Here is a 16,209-nt window from a genome sequence, read left to right on the forward strand (position 1 = left end):
TGTGTGAAAGCAAACGGGCGTCGTCATTGTGTCCCAGACTCTGCGGGTCCTCGGTAAACCGATACATCCGGTAGACCTTCCCGGACGTCACGTAATCCCTCGTTTATCTCCTGGGTTACGCAGAACCGCAAAAGAAAGTCCGAAAAAATGACGCTTCGGTCGCCGAGCCTTTCAGGATCCGGGACACCGCCCTGGAAAATGCTGATTTCACCAGCGAAATAATAAACATATAAAAATGCATTCATACCACATGTCGCAGATTCAAAATCAAGATTTTTAATCAGCAATACAATGTTAAAATTTGCGCTATCCCGTGGGTTTTTTGTTGTTTAATCAGTGATACAGTGAGACCAAGAAAGTCCCTCCGGCCTCCGCCACGAAATCGGCGAGATCGCTCTCGCATTTTATTCCTAACTCAACGTTATTGTGGATCATGTCTAGTAGAGGCTCGACTGGGTTCCAGCTTGAAGTCACTATCGACACAAATGCATCTAAAATGTGTCTTTTCCCGCACAATTAGATACACGAAAACTAGCTGGTACGTTACAGCTGTTGGTCTCGCAGCGATGGCGGTCGGAGTGGCGCCGCGACCTCGACACCAAAAACAAAAAAAAGTGAAACCTCCAGAAAGCGATTTCTTTCCGTGCCATTCGAACCGGGTTCAACCATGAGCTCTGGAGGCACAGGAAGTGATGGCTGGTTACCATGACGACGGTGCGTCCCGGAGATACGAACGGGGGAGCGTCGAATGTCTCGGACGAGGCTGGAACACGCCGGATGCTACGAAAGGCGACCGCGTCCCGCAGACTCGGACACAAACTGGAAAAAATTGTCCTTTAAAGCACAACTGTCCAGTCTTTGAGGTAGTGTGTCTTCTTGTGTGTGTGTGTGTGTGTGTGTGTGTGTTTGCATGTGTGTGTGTGTTGGCATCATCTATTTTTTCGTCTTCCTCTGTCGGTCGAGGAACTTCTGTCGTCTCTCGACGGGAATCTCATCCAGACTGATCCCGTGGTTGCTGGCCCTAAAAACACACACACGGTTTCACCAGACAAACACAAGACAAAACCTGTGTGTGTGTGTGTGTGTGTGTGTGTGTGTTCCTACCCTCCGCTTATGTCTGGAGGAACAGGAAGTGGTTTGGTGAAACCGTCCCGCCCCATCAACCAATAGGTGTCCTCCGAGCCCTTCACCTGCGATGACATCATCACGCCGGCGTCGCACCAAGAGTGTGTAAACAACGCGCTGCATCGTTGTTAATGGACGCGACGCCTACCTGCGCTTTACGCGTGTCAAAGTGGTAGCCCAGTTTGAGGCTGGTCAGGACCTTGACGGTGCTCAGGCTGATGTGGATCCTGTAGGCTGAGCGCGCAAACACACCATCAACACACACACACACACACACACACACACACGCGCGCAGGGCATCCACGGGTGTACGTACGCAGTCCGCTGGCCTCCATGTGCGACGCCGTGGTCACCGTGTCCCCGAACAGGCAGTATCTGGGCATGGTGAGCCCCACCACCCCCGCCACCACCGGACCTGCGCGCACGAGAGTGTGTGTGAGTGTGTGTGTGTCAGCAACATCATCAACATGACGTTAGCGCTACTTTTTATTAGCTCTATTATGAGTTTCATTCGCTTGTTATTAACCCTTATATTATGCTAAGGGTCAATTTGACCCTTAGCATAATATGAGGGTTTACAGCAGGGGTGTCAAACATACGGCCCGCAAAGGGGTTCGATCGGGCCCGCAGGATAATTTTGAAAGTGAAAAAATGCATAAAAGACAAGGATTTATTTTTTTAAATTAAATGCAATTCAAGAATTTTCCGCTAGGGGGCGTCAGAGTAGACGCCAATCCGCATCACTGAGACGGACCAATCAGCAGACGGTATCAATGCACCACCTGCTGCTTGTTATGATGTTGTTTCTACCCTGTTCTCCACCTCCTGCTACGCCCTCATTAGCCAAAATGTCGTTATCAAAATAGAGAAAAGTAGTTAAAGAGTGTAGAATTTACAAAGAAAAACGGACTACGTCCTATTTATTTACGGAGACGCACGGGAAACCTTTGTGCTCAGTGTGTTTGCAACAAGTTTCGGTATTTAAGGAATATAATATTCGGCGCCACGACGAGACCCATCAAAAATATGACAGCTTGCAAAGAAACTGAGAAGAGATAAGATCAACCAATCAGTGGCGGGTCTGAGGAAACAGCGTCCACTTTCACCAAAAGCAGAGAAATCAGAGAAGCAGCGGTAAAAGCCAGCTAGCTAATTGCTAGCGAATATGTGCAATTTAAAGTTAGTCACCAGCTTCACTACTAACTAGTATGATGGAATTCTACTGTTCATGCAACTCCATGCGTTTTTAGTATGTATTGTGTGTGTTTGCATGTTTCATGTATGAAGTTTACACATTTACAGGTGAACACTTTCTTCCTTACACATTTAATAGCACTCTTTTCAGTTTGGAGGGTGAAGGCAGGGATTCAATTTAGATTTTATATGCACATGTGTAAATGGTTTAAAAATCCCTTTCTTTATAAGTCTCATTTAATCTTAAAGTGCATAACTATATTTTTCAATACCAATTACTTGTTAAAGTTTTGTGCCTTTGTACGATCAGTGGGATCACATGATCACATGATTGCAATGCAAACATGTGAATGATAAAAGGAAATTTCACTTTTGTCGAAGGAAATATGAGGTGTTTCATGACATGTTTTGTAAAAGGATTGTTCATGAAATTCCAAGATTGTCTAATCTTCTTGTACTTCTTTACACCAAAACAGAGGAAAGACATGATATTTTGGTTATTTATCGCTGAGAATGCCATTATTTTAACGGTCCAGCCCACTTGACATCTACCTCGGCCGTATGTGGCGCCATGAGAAATGAGTTTGACACCCCTGGTATCGCACCCGTGTGTGTGTGTGTGTGTGTAGCGTTTGGTGTGTGTCGGCGCTACCTGAGTGCAGTCCGATGCGGATCTTGACCTTGATCTCGGGCATGTGTCGGATCTTGAAGGTGCCGATGGAGTGCAGGATGTCCAGCGACATGTTGGACACCTCCGCCGCGTGTCTGTGGCCGTTCCTGTTGGGAACGCCGGACGCCACCATGTAGGCGTCGCCGATCGTCTCCACCTGACAAAACACACGCCGGTCGGTCGCGTCTGGACGAGCTACCGAATGCGGTTCGGACGGCGAAGTGTAGAATTTCAATGTGCGGGAAACTTAGCGTCGTGTTGGAAGCGGTGATGAGGGAAGGGTACCTTGTAGACGTCGTGCGTGCCGATGATGGCGTCAAACATGGTGTACAGGTCATTCAGAAGGTCCACCACCTGCACACACACACACACACACACACACACACACACACACACGAGATGCTATCCGTCATTGGTTCTCTGTACCCCTATCCTGCTCAAAGAGCAAGACGTTTCCGCTAGTCAGGAAAACAGCTCTTTTCAAGTTTAAAAATGAATTAACATGAATGAATCTTTTTTTTTACCTTTCTGCTGAGCATAACAACATTTTTTTTTTTTTTTAAATCACCAACCGCTTTTTTCGCGTGCAACAAAACATTATGGAAAAAAAGATATCCTTGACATTATTTGATGACACACAAAGAATGGGACAATATTAAAGAAGCTTCAACTAATTTTGAACAATATTGGATTGAGATAGTTGACAACAAAATGAACATTAAAAATACAATATCAGATATATATGGCAGGATACGTATGGACACTTTAGTGGACACACTGGATGTGAAAGCTAAGTGGGAACTGGAATCTAAGTTCTTGGTTGCCGTGGCAACAATGTTTAAGCAGCCCAACATGGAGGGAGTTCAGCTGGAAGTTAAGAATAAGGTATTTTAAAACTCCCTTGATGATAGCTTCTTATGATAATAACTAATGATAATGATAATATGATAAAAACGGGGGACTTTTCCCACATTTTTTGGGACTGTCCTAAACTGATGAAATTCTGGGAAGAGGTAAAAAACAAATAAGTGAGATTTTAAAATTAAACAGACCAATTGATTCACAGTAATTTATTATGGGTGCAGCATCAACAAGTGATTTAAGGAAAAACCAGGTGTTTTCGCTCAGAGTTCTTCTATTAATTGCACATAAAATGATCACAATAAACTGGCTCGAACCCCACAAACCTACTGGACCAGCGGCGTCAGAGGCTTCAGGATGGAAACTGCATGGAACACATAACAGACCTATATCTTGACAAATGGGCACCCATTAAAAAATATTTGGAGTTGAAGATATTATCTCTATTTGACTGAGTTAGATGTTTTTTTTTGTTTGTTTTTGGGTTTTTTTTTTTTTTTTTTTTTTTTAGTTTTATTTTATTTTTCGCTTGCTAGTGAGGAAATAAGTGTATATAAATAATGTGTATCTTGTTATGAGGTTTTGTAAGAATGTGTGAGACTCTGTTAAGGAACCTGTTCTAATAGATGTTCAAAAAAAAAAAAAAAAAGATATCCTTTCAGTCCTATTTTTGAACTTAAATGATGTGTCATCCTTTTACTGGCTGAAGGAGCGACAAAAATATTTGAACACGTTTTATTTGGATGTTACGAAATGTCTAAAAATTAGAATTAATTATTTTCGATTAGCCTATCTCGGCTGTCGCGGGCCACAAAACAAGACGTACAACCATTCAGGCCCGGAGACTCGACATAGAAAAGGCCAACCGCGCGCCTCCGTCCTCGCCTTTGCTTGTTTTCGGATGATTTTGGAGTCCCCACTCCGGGTCGGGGAAGAGCTCCTGGAGTTCAAGTATCTCATTCCCGAGAGAGGGAAGGATGGAGCAGGAGTTGGTTGGATGGTCTTGGTGAAGAAGGAGCTGAGCCAGAAGGCCAAGCTCTCAATTTACCAGAGGGTAGCGACCCAAAGAATCAGATCAAGGATACAAGTGGCCGAAATGACTTTTCCCCGCAGGGTGACCGGACCCTCCCTTAAAGATAGGGTTAGAAGTTGGGTCATCCGACATGGAGGTATTCTGGGTATGCCCATCTGGGAGGAGACCACGGGGAAGACCTCAGGCCAGCTTCTCCAGCATGTCCTGGGAACACCTTGGGGTCCCATAAAGGAGCTGGACCATGTGGCCAGGGAAGGGAGTTCTGGGCCTTCCTGCTCCAACTGCTGACCCCTATGACCCAACTCCGGATAGGCGATGGATTCATTTCCTCATCCTTGAGGTTCGAAATGAAATATCCCCCTTTGGTAAGTATAGTGACGCAGCCCGGCCCCTCCGGCGGGGCCTCTGAGGAGCCCGGAGTCGGGGTCGTACCTCGATGGGTTCGCTGAGAGCCGAGATGGTAGTGAATCCCACGATGTCGCTGAAGTACAAGGTGCAGTCGGTAAAATGTTCAGGCCGGACAGGCTTCCCCTTCTTCAAGGCCTGCGCCACCGACCTGACACACACACACACACACACACACACACACACACACACACACACACACACAAGCGCAGCGTAGGACCTGTCGGATGAAGGCCGTCGGTCCGAATGTGTCTCCTTTTCTACCGGCGAGTTCGACTTACTTTGGAAGCAGCTGCCCCACCAGCTTCTCCGTCTTGTTCCTCTCCACCTCCAGCTCGTCGGTTCGCTCCCGGATCAGATCCTCCAGGTTGGAGCTGTACTGCTCCAGCATCCGGAGCATGGAGTCGATGATGTTTGCCCGCTTCCCTCGGTTGATCCCCCGAAACTGCGCACATACATTTGTCAAGAACCAAAAAGGTACATTTGCAGTCACTCCAGTGATACATTTCAAGGGTCCGATGCAAAGGCTGTCTTTGCTGTCCACAGCCAACGAATTCAAGGGTCGGTCAATCCATCCGTCCTTCTTGACCCCTTCTTGACCCCTTCTTGACCCCTTCTTGACCCCTTCTCAGAAGCGGCTCACCTGTTTGAAGATGTTGTCGAAACTCGGCCTTTTGCCGGGATCCTCGTTCCAGCAGTCGTTCATCAGGCTGAGACACTCGGTCGGAGCCTCGTCCACTGAAACCACCGGGCGGCAGAGAGGCGGGGGATGCTTGAGACGCTCCACGATCTCTGAGGGACGGGCAGACGGACGGATGAGAAGACGGATAAGATAGGCGCAAGGTGAGGCCGACCGGCGAGGCATACCGTGGACCGGCATGTCCATCATGGCATACGGGAGTGTCCGAGAGATCACTTCCTGTATGATGATGGAGAAGCTGAAGACGTCCCCGGCAAAGGTGCCGCCCCTGACAGGGTTCCTCAGCAGCTCCGGGGCCGTCCAGAGGAGCTCTGGTCGGTCAAAGAGACAATTGGTCAGACAGGCAGACCGGCGGACTGGCTGGCGTGTCACTCGCTTGGCTTGATTTTGGGACTCGTCTTTACCTTGCGGGTCCGCGGGGAGGTTGAGACCCTGCGAGTGAAGGATCATCGGTATGCCATAGTCGGTGATCTTCAGGACAAATCGCCCGTCGACCAGACAGTTAGTGGACTTGAGTCGCCCGTGACTTAAACCTCGCAGGTGGAGGTACTTCATTCCCTGAAAGGTACAGTTTGTTTTGTTTGTTTTGCCGGCAACTTTTCCTGCCCTCATAAGGCTAACCCTCCCCGAACCCAAAGCACAAGCCCCGCCTCTTTGCAGCCAAGCACTGCAACTACGTCCTCGGTGAGCTGGTCTGTAACCTTAATCAGGTCCATCAACAGCGACGACTTGAACATCCAGTCCAGTCTCATGTTGCCGTCGGCGAGCAGGTCAGCGAGGCTCCCACGGGGACAGTGCTCCACGACCAGCGCAAAGATCCCCGAGTCCAGGAACAGCCCCAGGTACAAGTTCAGGTTCTCGTGACGCATCTCGCGCAGCTGCAAGCGACAATGAGACAGTAAGATCTCTGTGTACCGTGTTGACGGAGACGAGTTGGACCGGGTAACGGCCTTGGGTACGTGTTCTCTTGCGAACTCTTGCGCAACTTTTAGGCCCCAGAATTGTCTTGCCACTGCAAGTAGAGCCTCGGGTTCTCGAGTCCGAGCTTGGTGTAGCTTCTGCCCGATGCTCTCACCTTCTGGCAGCTGGAGCACAGAACCTCATAGAGCTTTGTGTCTGCTGAAACTCCAACAGCCTGGAGGTCAAAGGGTTTCCGCTGCACTTCTACTACCACTAACTTTTGTTTTTGTTTTTTGTTTTTACCTCTACTGGTGTGTCCTGTCTCTAAATGCACTGGTATGACAATAGTATGCCAAGATTTTTTCGTGTTTCTAGTGTTTTCCGTACCTGGCTGAAGAGACCCTGCGTGTTCTGACTGACGACTGTCATCGATCGTCCCGCAGGAATCTTCTTCAGCCAAACCCAGTCACCCTGGCGACGAGACAAACAGTGAGAGGGTAGCAAGCTGCCCGGCGGGCCACACAGGAAGTCGTCTTGGGCTCCGGTGTACCTCCAGGATCCCTATGTTGGAGCTCTCGGGTGTCGTCAGGATGTAGCTGCGCGCGATTGATTTGAACGGGGTCTTGATTTCCAGCAGACTCCTCATGATGGACTCGTCGTTCAGTTTCTGCAGGATTTTTGCAAAATTGTACATTGGCAAAAACAACCGTTTGACAAAAAAAAAAAAAAAAGATCATACATTCATGAACGGGATCAATTCATGAATCAAACAAATCCAATTGTCGTCGCCTTCCGTGAACCGGAATCACTTTCACGGCCCAAAAAACGAGCAAGGTTCACCGACGACGCTCCCGGATTCTCACCTTCTTGCTGACTTGCGTGTCGATGAAGACGATGTCGTCCAGCGTCAGGAGGAGTTTGGTTGTGTTTGCCACCTGCCGGAACTTCCTGTGCAGGCACAGAGTTTCAGAGTGAGCCTACAACTCCACATGCGCTTTGTCTCATTGCTTTCCTTGCCACGAACGGTTTTCCCGATGGCCTCAGTCTTGGGGTCCCCTTCCATTCTCAGTGACTCCAACCCGTATGAAGAAGCTGATAAAATGTTGACTTTTCCCTGTGAGCCCTGGAAAACTCCTAGCAGAGACCTGGAACTCTTTGCTTCTGTGCACCTGATTGATGGACCTGATTAAACAGCGGACTGTGGACCATGATGCTTTTTAAAAATGGCGCTCCACAGTCCGCAAGAAGTATCCGGTAATAGGCACGGCTTCGAGGGTTCCACCGATCGTCAAGCAACCCATGTCTGATGAGTTCCTCTGGAACCATAAAGACCAACCGTACCCCAAACCGGTCTCTTGCGGGATCTGACCCAACTGCTGTCTTGTTTTTACTTCTAAGGGACCGGTATCGCGAGGACGTCTCAACCCCCATCCCGATACGACTTGTCTGTCGCCGAAGTGTTTGTTTCACCTTTGCCAGATGAAAAAAGCTGCGATCAGAGCACAGAACAACAGGAAGAGGAAGAGGAGGGTTGCAGTGTCCACACCTGCAAGCAAACAAAATACAGGATTTGAAAAAAAAATCTCCGGATCTGCCGCAAGCACGAATTTCAGCCAGGGAACCTCATAAGGCAAGTCGTTCCAGACCACGAGTGGACAAAGGACAGAGCGAGGGACGCACCGCTGCTGCAGGCGTCTTCTGGACTGAACCAGCAGAAGCTTGCAGATGGGGGTTTCCCTCCGGGGAAGATGAAGGAGCGGCCCAGCGACCTCAGGCTACCGACACTGGCGTCGGTGTGGGCGGGAGCGAGGGTGTGTGTCGGCACCAGTCGGTCGCCGTCGCAGTCCAGCACCACGTACCCGGCCTGAAGCCCCCGACCCTCTTTGCCACCATACAACTCCTGAAATTGCAGAAAGGAAACAGAGCGGTATCCTTCGAGTGACTCGCCGGAAACGAGAGCGAGCCTAGAGGAAGTCCAGACGCGACTCAAAACAAGACTTGAACCAGCCGTAACTCAGATGGTACCGCACCTAAAACCAGGCAAGACCTAAAGTAGTGAAACCATCCAAACCAGGAGCATCTGGACTCAAACTTGACTTGTCTCAAACAGATGTAGACCCTGGAACCGGAGAGTACATCAGCCAATGGGGACTCAATTAGACTTCAAGCCAGTAAGGTTGTAAACCAATCAGGTGAGACTCAAAGCAAACATCGGAACGAGACCAAAGAAGGTCAGACTCAAACCGGGTGGACTAGAACGTGAACCGGAGAAGTTCTTCCACCATGTCGGACAAGAACAGGAGCTCCTTATCGGAACGTCGCTGACCTGGTTGAAGCCGCGGAAGCTGAAGCCGCCGTCCGATTGGACCAGCTGGTTGCCCGTCACCCAGCGCCCGCCGCCCGCCTGGCGGCGCTCCTCCACCGCCTTCGCAACAAAGTACACCATGTTGAAGATGGTGCCGAACACAGGCGACACCTGGAGGGAGACGTTGTCATGACGATGTCACTGGCGGTCACCTTTTCGCAAACGCGGTGTTTTGCGTCTCGGTCGGTTTGTTTACTTCGGTTGCTGCCACCGCCGACCGGATCTCGCGTTTCAGCTGCGCCTCTCGGAAAGCGTCGTAGAAGCTCTGATCCGAAGCCATGGTGACGGTCAGAACGGCGCTGTAGGCGTGGCGGAGCTTCGTGCTGTTGGTCAGCTGAGGAAACACCGTCCCCTGATTGGTGGAAGAGCGGAAAGAGGACGTCGGTTCGGAGGTTTTCTTGACTCAAAAAGTACGGCAAACACTTGGACGTCGGCTAGAACGCCGGTCGGGCACCTGGTGCGGCATGGCGTACAGCAAGGCGTCGTACGGGATGAACACGTAGCCGTCGGAGACCATCCCCATGTCCAGGGCGGCCAATAGGAGCTCCCGCTGATCCTCTCCACCAATCAGGACGGAGCTCATACACATGATGACCACTGCAACGTAAAGCGCAGCGTCATCGGCGTGTCGGTGCGTCGCGAGCTAACACACGGAAAACCGATGTTTTCAAAGACGTTTAGACAAAACAATGATAAATTAAAAAAAAATAAAAAAAATGGACTTGACAATTAAAATGACTGCACAATAAAACGTTTGCACGGCTAACACACACACACACACACACACACACACACTCAAAAAAAGCTACTGTAATTTCTGGACTATAGAGCGCACCTGATTATAAGGCGCACCTGCTAAAAAGAACTAAATAAATCTATCTGTACATTTTAAGATAAGATAAGATAAGAACAACTTTATTTATCCTGAAAATTATATATATATATATATAATATATTATATAAAAAAAAATTATACATGAAAATTATATATATATATATATATAATAAATTATATCCTGAAAATATCCCGAAATTGTTGTGCCAGAGTTTCAAGCAAAAACATAACAATAATAGATAATAGTAGGAAGGAATAGTAGGAATTTATATGCCATGAGATGTTTACACAGAAATATTTTTTTAACTTTTAATTAGATACATACAGGTAAAATCCACAAAAATATGTGCTGGACTTTTTTTTTTTTTTGACAATTTTGAGCATTTCATCGGCCAATCGGAAGGTGCGATCGTGACCCGAATAAATATGTTTTTATTTGTTTGGACGGACAAATGTTTCCACACTGACCTTTTACTTTATCAGCTTCCCTGATCGCCTCCAGCGCCTGCCGGGTCCCGTCGTTGTCGTGCGTATCCATGGTTACCACCGGACCCACCGGTAGGCCGAGAGCCCGGAGGGCCGACGCCACTTCGTGCCCGGTGCTCTCCCATAGGTCCGTAGAAGCTGATGATGTCACAGGAGGACGCGATTATAAGTTTGCGTTTTTTTTTGGCATCCCATTTAATATCCAGATGGCGGATTAAAATCGAGAAGGAGTCGTCGTACCCGAGATGACGCCGACGTGCGCCCACTGGAAGGAGCGCAGCACCGTGAACAGCACCCTGCTGGGCGGCGTGACGGGCGGCAGGTTCGGCCAGCCGGCGTCCAGGCAGCCCGGCGACGCAAGCCCTGCCTCCCAGTGCTGAGCGAATAGCGAGGCGGCGTGACAGAGGCCGGGGTTAAAGGGGCCGATGTAGGCGTGGCCGTAACCTTCCATGTCGCCGAGCTCCGTCAGCGCTGGGAAAAAAAAGAACCCGGATGACGATGCGATGATTTACGATCAATGATCGATTAATCGTGCGATTAATTAGTTAGCTTCCTCCTGCTGTGCTAGCCCGGCTAGCTCAGTCGGTAGAGCGTGAGACTCTTAATCTCAGGGGGGCGGTTGCTTTTTAGCTTAGCGCTAGCAGCGAGCTGTAGGGTGACCTTTGACCCCACCCTCGGAGCTTCACATTCAAATCGGTTAGCGAGATGCTAAACGCTCCTTAGCTGCATGTAGCGGGTCTACAAACCTTTAGCTCGCGAGCAGTCCTCGTCCAGCAGTTTGACGTCGTACCAGTAACCCCTGCTCAGACTGTCGTCGCTGCGTAACCGTGACAACGCCAGGTTCGCCGCCGCCGTCGGCATGGCCCTGGAGAACATCGGGTCGCACGTCCACGGGCCGATCAGCGCTAGCTTGAAGGTCGCCGCTCGCACCTCGCCGACCCACAGCAGCCAAACGTACGTCCCCAGCAGCTTCCCGGGACGCAGCATCCTGGACGACCTGGACGAAAAAATAAACAAAAAAAACTTTATTTCAGTTCGGTTCAGATCCTTTAACCGTCTCCGATCGGAAGCTGTGAGCTTCGGCTTTTAGAAAGAATTAGCCGTCGATTTCTGCTGACTTAGCTGGACGTTTGTGTGAGCCTTCGGGCCCAAAGCCGGGGGTATTTTTAGCCCGACGGCTTCGGATAGCGGGATTAAAACACTCGGCGCTTTAGCACGACGGTTACCGTGGCAACCCTCCAGAGAGGCCCGTCGAACGCCGTTCGTGACGATGAACTTTCAAACTCTTCCAGGCGAGTCCGGAGCATCAGAATTTGAATTTTTACAAATTTGAGCCAAAAGCCCGAATCTTCTACGAAGATGCGAACGTTCTAAACTATATTTTAGCCTTGCGGCTTCGCAAACAGGATTTGAAATCGGGCGCAAAATGGAAGGAACTCCTCGATCCTGTTCACGAATCGTTCCGGAGCAAACATCCAGGAACATCCGGAGCAAACGTGGGTAAATCCATCCTCTCCGTCCCCAGCTGGAGGACCTTTGCAGAACCCTGGAAGCTCTGCAGAAGAATGCTGCCCGGGTTTCCCCGCTAATCCTTGAGGAAGAATCTTGAACGTGCCGACACATCTGGAACATCTCGAGTCTCAACAGAGCTCTGCATCCAAAGGACTCGGGAGGAGAACCTTAAAATTCCTGGACACTTTGTAACATCGAGAAGCGAAGCGCAGATCCTGACAAAGATCTTGAATGGATGAGAGAATCCTTCAAAGAAGATCCAATTTGTGGGGGTGAAATGAAGAAACCATGGCTGGAACAAAGCATGGAGGGTCAGAAAGGGAAGAAAAAGGAGAAGAAACACGAGTTTTTCTTTTCTGGAACATCTGGAACATCTGGAATGGAAATTTTTAGGGGAACTTGAACTTGAAAGCTCCTTCTGACCATTGGATTGTTTCAGGGTTTTTTTAGGGGAGCTTCTGCAGAAATTAGGCAGCGGCTACCCGTAAAAAAAAAAAAAAAAAAAAGGTAAATTATGTAAAAATTAATATTAATAATGCCAGTCTGAACTAATATTAAATTTAAATAAAACATACTATTCTAAACTGCACAAAAATAATGCTCTGCTGCTCCTCTTTACATTCAAATGACATATATTTCTAAATACATACATCTTCTCCCCCTGTCAGTAGCCCTTTATACCTTCTAGTTGATTGTTTACTCTTTAATTTGCACTCTATTACTATTATCTTGTTGATTTTATGTCACCATAAGACGGTCAGAAGCATCTTCTCCGTTCTTCTGGTGCGTCAAGGACGGCTTATGTTGACGTTTTTGAGTGAATGTAAAGATGTAAAGAGCTCCGCCGGACGTCCGCAGGGGAAAACCTCCACTTGATAGGACGGATGGCGCAGCCCGGCCGGGACCGCGCCGGGTGACTCGGCGACCTCTGACCTCTAAAGCCTCACAATAATGCCTCCTGACACCATTAGCTAATGCTGAAGGTAGCTAAGAACGCTAAGTATAGCAGCAAGTCTAACGCTCTTAGGACAAGCCGGCCCAGAGGCGGCCAGCTCGGAGCCACGCGGGGAGACCGAGTCATAATTATGCAAACACACACACACACACACACACACACACACACACACAGATGCATCAGCTCCTGCTTTGTGACTCTTAAAAGATACAATTGTGTTGTTCTCACTGTGAGGCCCCAGTGATGGACTCCATGTTTGTAGTCCCACAAGCAGGTGTGTATGCGAGTTCAGAACTTCCCGCATCGCTTTACGTTGCCATGGTTACCACCGATACATCGGCTCGATCAGCGTTTCCCAACCGCGGTGCCGTGACGGATCGATACTCCACTCGCATCATGTTTACGTCTTATTTTCATCATTGTTATTATTGTCGCTGTGTTTCTGTTCTTATCCTTGTTGTTGTCGTCGCGCACGTGGTTCCAGGCAAACGTGCACGCCGCCTCCAAACTGAACGTCCTTCTCTTCAACCTCCACCGGTCGCTGAATCCAAACAGCCACATGAATTCAACCAGGCCCTGGCGCCGGTAAAGAAAAAGCCCAAATCTTGCTCTAAATAATAGCGTTTCCAGACGTATGGATGACACGTCTGCTGACGTTGAAAAAAGCTGCACATTAATGGGAAATTTGCATTGCAACTCGACAAATTCTACAGATATTTTAGATTTCACAATGCAATTGGACATTTTTTACGTTTCGCGTTTCAATTGTGAGTTAGGGATTAATTATTGCATAATGGAAAGAAATGCTCCTTTGTGGGAGGATAAGTTACAAGACAAATATAACAATAATAAATAATAGTAGAAAATTGTATAAACAGTGAAAAAAAAAGGGAGAATAAGAAATACAAATAAACTATAAAGTGTCTTAAGGTCTTAAGTACCAAGTGAAAGATAAGGAGTGCACAAGAGTATGAAAAAATATTGCACAAGTATCTATTATAAAATACATCTATATAAATATAAATATATATACAGATAAATTATAACAATGATCCTATAATTTTGATCCTATAATCACCTCTCCCCATGAATCAAAATATGAATATATATAAAAACAGGAAAAAATCTGCATGTATTGAAAATGAAAGAAAAAAAGCCACCTCGTTAAAAAAAGAGAAATCGTATTTTTAGAAGGATATATATATATATATGTATATGTATGTAAATGTGTGTGTATATATATATATATATATATATAAGGATATATATAGAAGAAAAGGATATATATATGGGTATATATATATATATATATGTGTGTGTGTGTATATATTTTTTTTTTTTTAATCTGAATGTATTGAAAATGTAAGCCACCTCGTTAGAAAAAGAGAAATCGTATTTGTAGAAGAAAAGGATATATATATATATATAAGGATGTATAGAAGAAAAGAATATATATATGTGTGTGTATATATATACCCATGTATATATGTATGTGTGTATATATATATATATATATATATATTTTTTTTTTTTTTTTTTTTTTTTTCTGAATGTATTGAAAATGTAAAAAAAATTGCCACCTCATTAGTAAAAGATAAATTGTATTTTTAAATTTGATTCCCTGGCCATTTCTGCCTAAGAAAAGGAAAAAAGAAATTATAAAGAGGAATATTTGTTAAAGTTTGTGGGTCCATTCTGTCAAACGTTTATCCTGAATCTGACCCGGTTTCAACTCAGCCAATCAGGGAGCTTCAGATGTGTTCCATTGGTTTAACGTGATTGGATTAAAGGTGTCAGGTGACCAAATCAAACCTGCTTTGTCTGATGTGACCTTTCAACTTAAACTCTTTTCAGAGCTCGCAGATGCATAAAAATCACAAAGACATGTTGAATTATTAAAACATTTACAATTGGGTTTATAAATTTACAGTATGAAATTGTATTTTTGCTGTTTATGATAAAATGTTAATTCGATTTTTTTCAGTCATTCATTTCAATATTTGATTCCCCCTCGAACGTTATTACATTTTTTTTTCTGTTCAAAAATTGTAAAAAAAAATCCACGGGTTATAAAAATGTGTTCATAATAAATTGCTTATAAGAACATCCATGATTTTTTTCACTTAATTCAATTGAAATTGAATGCCCCTCCTATTAATGTGTAAGTGTGTGTGTATATATACATATATATATATATATATATATATATATTCTTTTGAAATATCTGTAAAAAATGCTATTTTCAATTAACTGTTTAGAAGAAAACATTATTTTTGTCAACTGTACTTTAAAGTGTGTTTTCTGGCCTACTTAATTGTAACTTTTTTTGTAAAAAAAACAAACAAAAAAAAAACATATTTTTTATAATGCAAATCTGTCATTTTTGTCAATATTTTATTTATCCCCCTAAATTTTTTCCACCTATTTAATTATATACATATATTTTTAATGACTGATGTAAAAGAACATTGGCAATTTTTATCATTTCCTCATTTATAATTACCCCCCCTTTTATTAAATGAATTTTTTTTTAGCCTGTTAAAAAACACAAACAGCTCTGAAAACACTAAGAAATTAAGAACTTGGTGATGATTTAGAATATAAAAGGCTCTGAAATTAAAAAAAGTAAAAAACAAACAAAGAAACAAAAAAAAAAGAGTAGGTTTTTCTAGGGAAGCCACTAACAAGAGGGACCCCCAATCAAGCAGCGACCTCAGCGGTGAGGTGGCAGGTCAGAGGTCAGAGGTCAGAGGTCAGGTTGCCGTTTAGAGTGAAGGGCGGAGCTGCTGATTGGAGGCGACGCGTGCTAACGAGGTTTGAGCTGATCAACGGGATGAAGCCGATTTATCTCCTTCAGAACGAGACGACCCTTTCCTCGTCATCCCTCTTTCATTATTAATACCCTCTGGCTTCACGCTTGGTTTTATTCTTATTCCTGCGCCTTGTAATCACTCAGCTCTTAAAAAAAAAAAAATTAAAAAATGGCTATTAATATCATATGATTATGCATTCGTGTCAATTCTCCTTTTTTTAATTTCTGTTATTTTTACAGCATCTGCATGTTGGGAATCAATTCCTTATCCTCCATTTGGTTTCCAGTTGTTTCCCCTTGCAGTTATTTTAAAATTTAGCCGTTAGCATTAGCTTTTAGCTGAGCGTTCACTCACC

General features: G+C 45.7%; 1 protein-coding gene across 2 annotated transcripts in view; it reads right to left on the reverse strand.

Annotated features, from left to right (window-relative positions):
• Positions 1-241: 241 nt before the first annotated feature.
• Positions 242-16,209, reverse strand: part of LOC147223332 (retinal guanylyl cyclase 2-like) — a 16,773-nt gene continuing 805 nt past the window's right edge. Inside the window, exons 2-24 of one of the 2 annotated variants that reach the window (XM_086165562.1) lie at positions 11,321-11,571; positions 10,815-11,045; positions 10,557-10,712; positions 9,708-9,850; positions 9,450-9,605; positions 9,215-9,364; positions 8,569-8,788; positions 8,359-8,434; positions 7,752-7,836; positions 7,439-7,555; positions 7,276-7,359; positions 6,690-6,866; positions 6,393-6,546; positions 6,156-6,299; positions 5,932-6,080; positions 5,570-5,733; positions 5,316-5,439; positions 3,275-3,343; positions 2,972-3,146; positions 1,442-1,540; positions 1,274-1,359; positions 1,105-1,190; positions 242-1,021 (exon numbers count right to left, since the gene is read on the reverse strand). In XM_086165562.1, coding sequence (XP_086021688.1) covers positions 934-1,021; positions 1,105-1,190; positions 1,274-1,359; positions 1,442-1,540; positions 2,972-3,146; positions 3,275-3,343; positions 5,316-5,439; positions 5,570-5,733; positions 5,932-6,080; positions 6,156-6,299; positions 6,393-6,546; positions 6,690-6,866; positions 7,276-7,359; positions 7,439-7,555; positions 7,752-7,836; positions 8,359-8,434; positions 8,569-8,788; positions 9,215-9,364; positions 9,450-9,605; positions 9,708-9,850; positions 10,557-10,712; positions 10,815-11,045; positions 11,321-11,561 — 3,174 coding nt within the window. In that variant the 5' untranslated portion in view covers positions 11,562-11,571 and the 3' untranslated portion in view covers positions 242-933. Of the gene's footprint in view, positions 1,022-1,104; positions 1,191-1,273; positions 1,360-1,441; positions 1,541-2,971; positions 3,147-3,274; positions 3,344-5,315; positions 5,440-5,569; positions 5,734-5,931; positions 6,081-6,155; positions 6,547-6,689; positions 6,867-7,275; positions 7,360-7,438; positions 7,556-7,751; positions 7,837-8,358; positions 8,435-8,568; positions 8,789-9,214; positions 9,365-9,449; positions 9,606-9,707; positions 9,851-10,556; positions 10,713-10,814; positions 11,046-11,320; positions 11,572-16,209 lie in introns of both variants that reach the window. The other variant, XM_086165561.1, reaches the window with a different exon arrangement.

Source organism: Fistularia commersonii, chromosome 19 (genome assembly GCF_037954325.1).
Source record: "Fistularia commersonii isolate RoL2024-O1a breed Wild chromosome 19, RoL_Fcom_v1.0, whole genome shotgun sequence".
NCBI classification, from domain to species: Eukaryota; Metazoa; Chordata; class Actinopteri; order Syngnathiformes; family Fistulariidae; genus Fistularia; species Fistularia commersonii.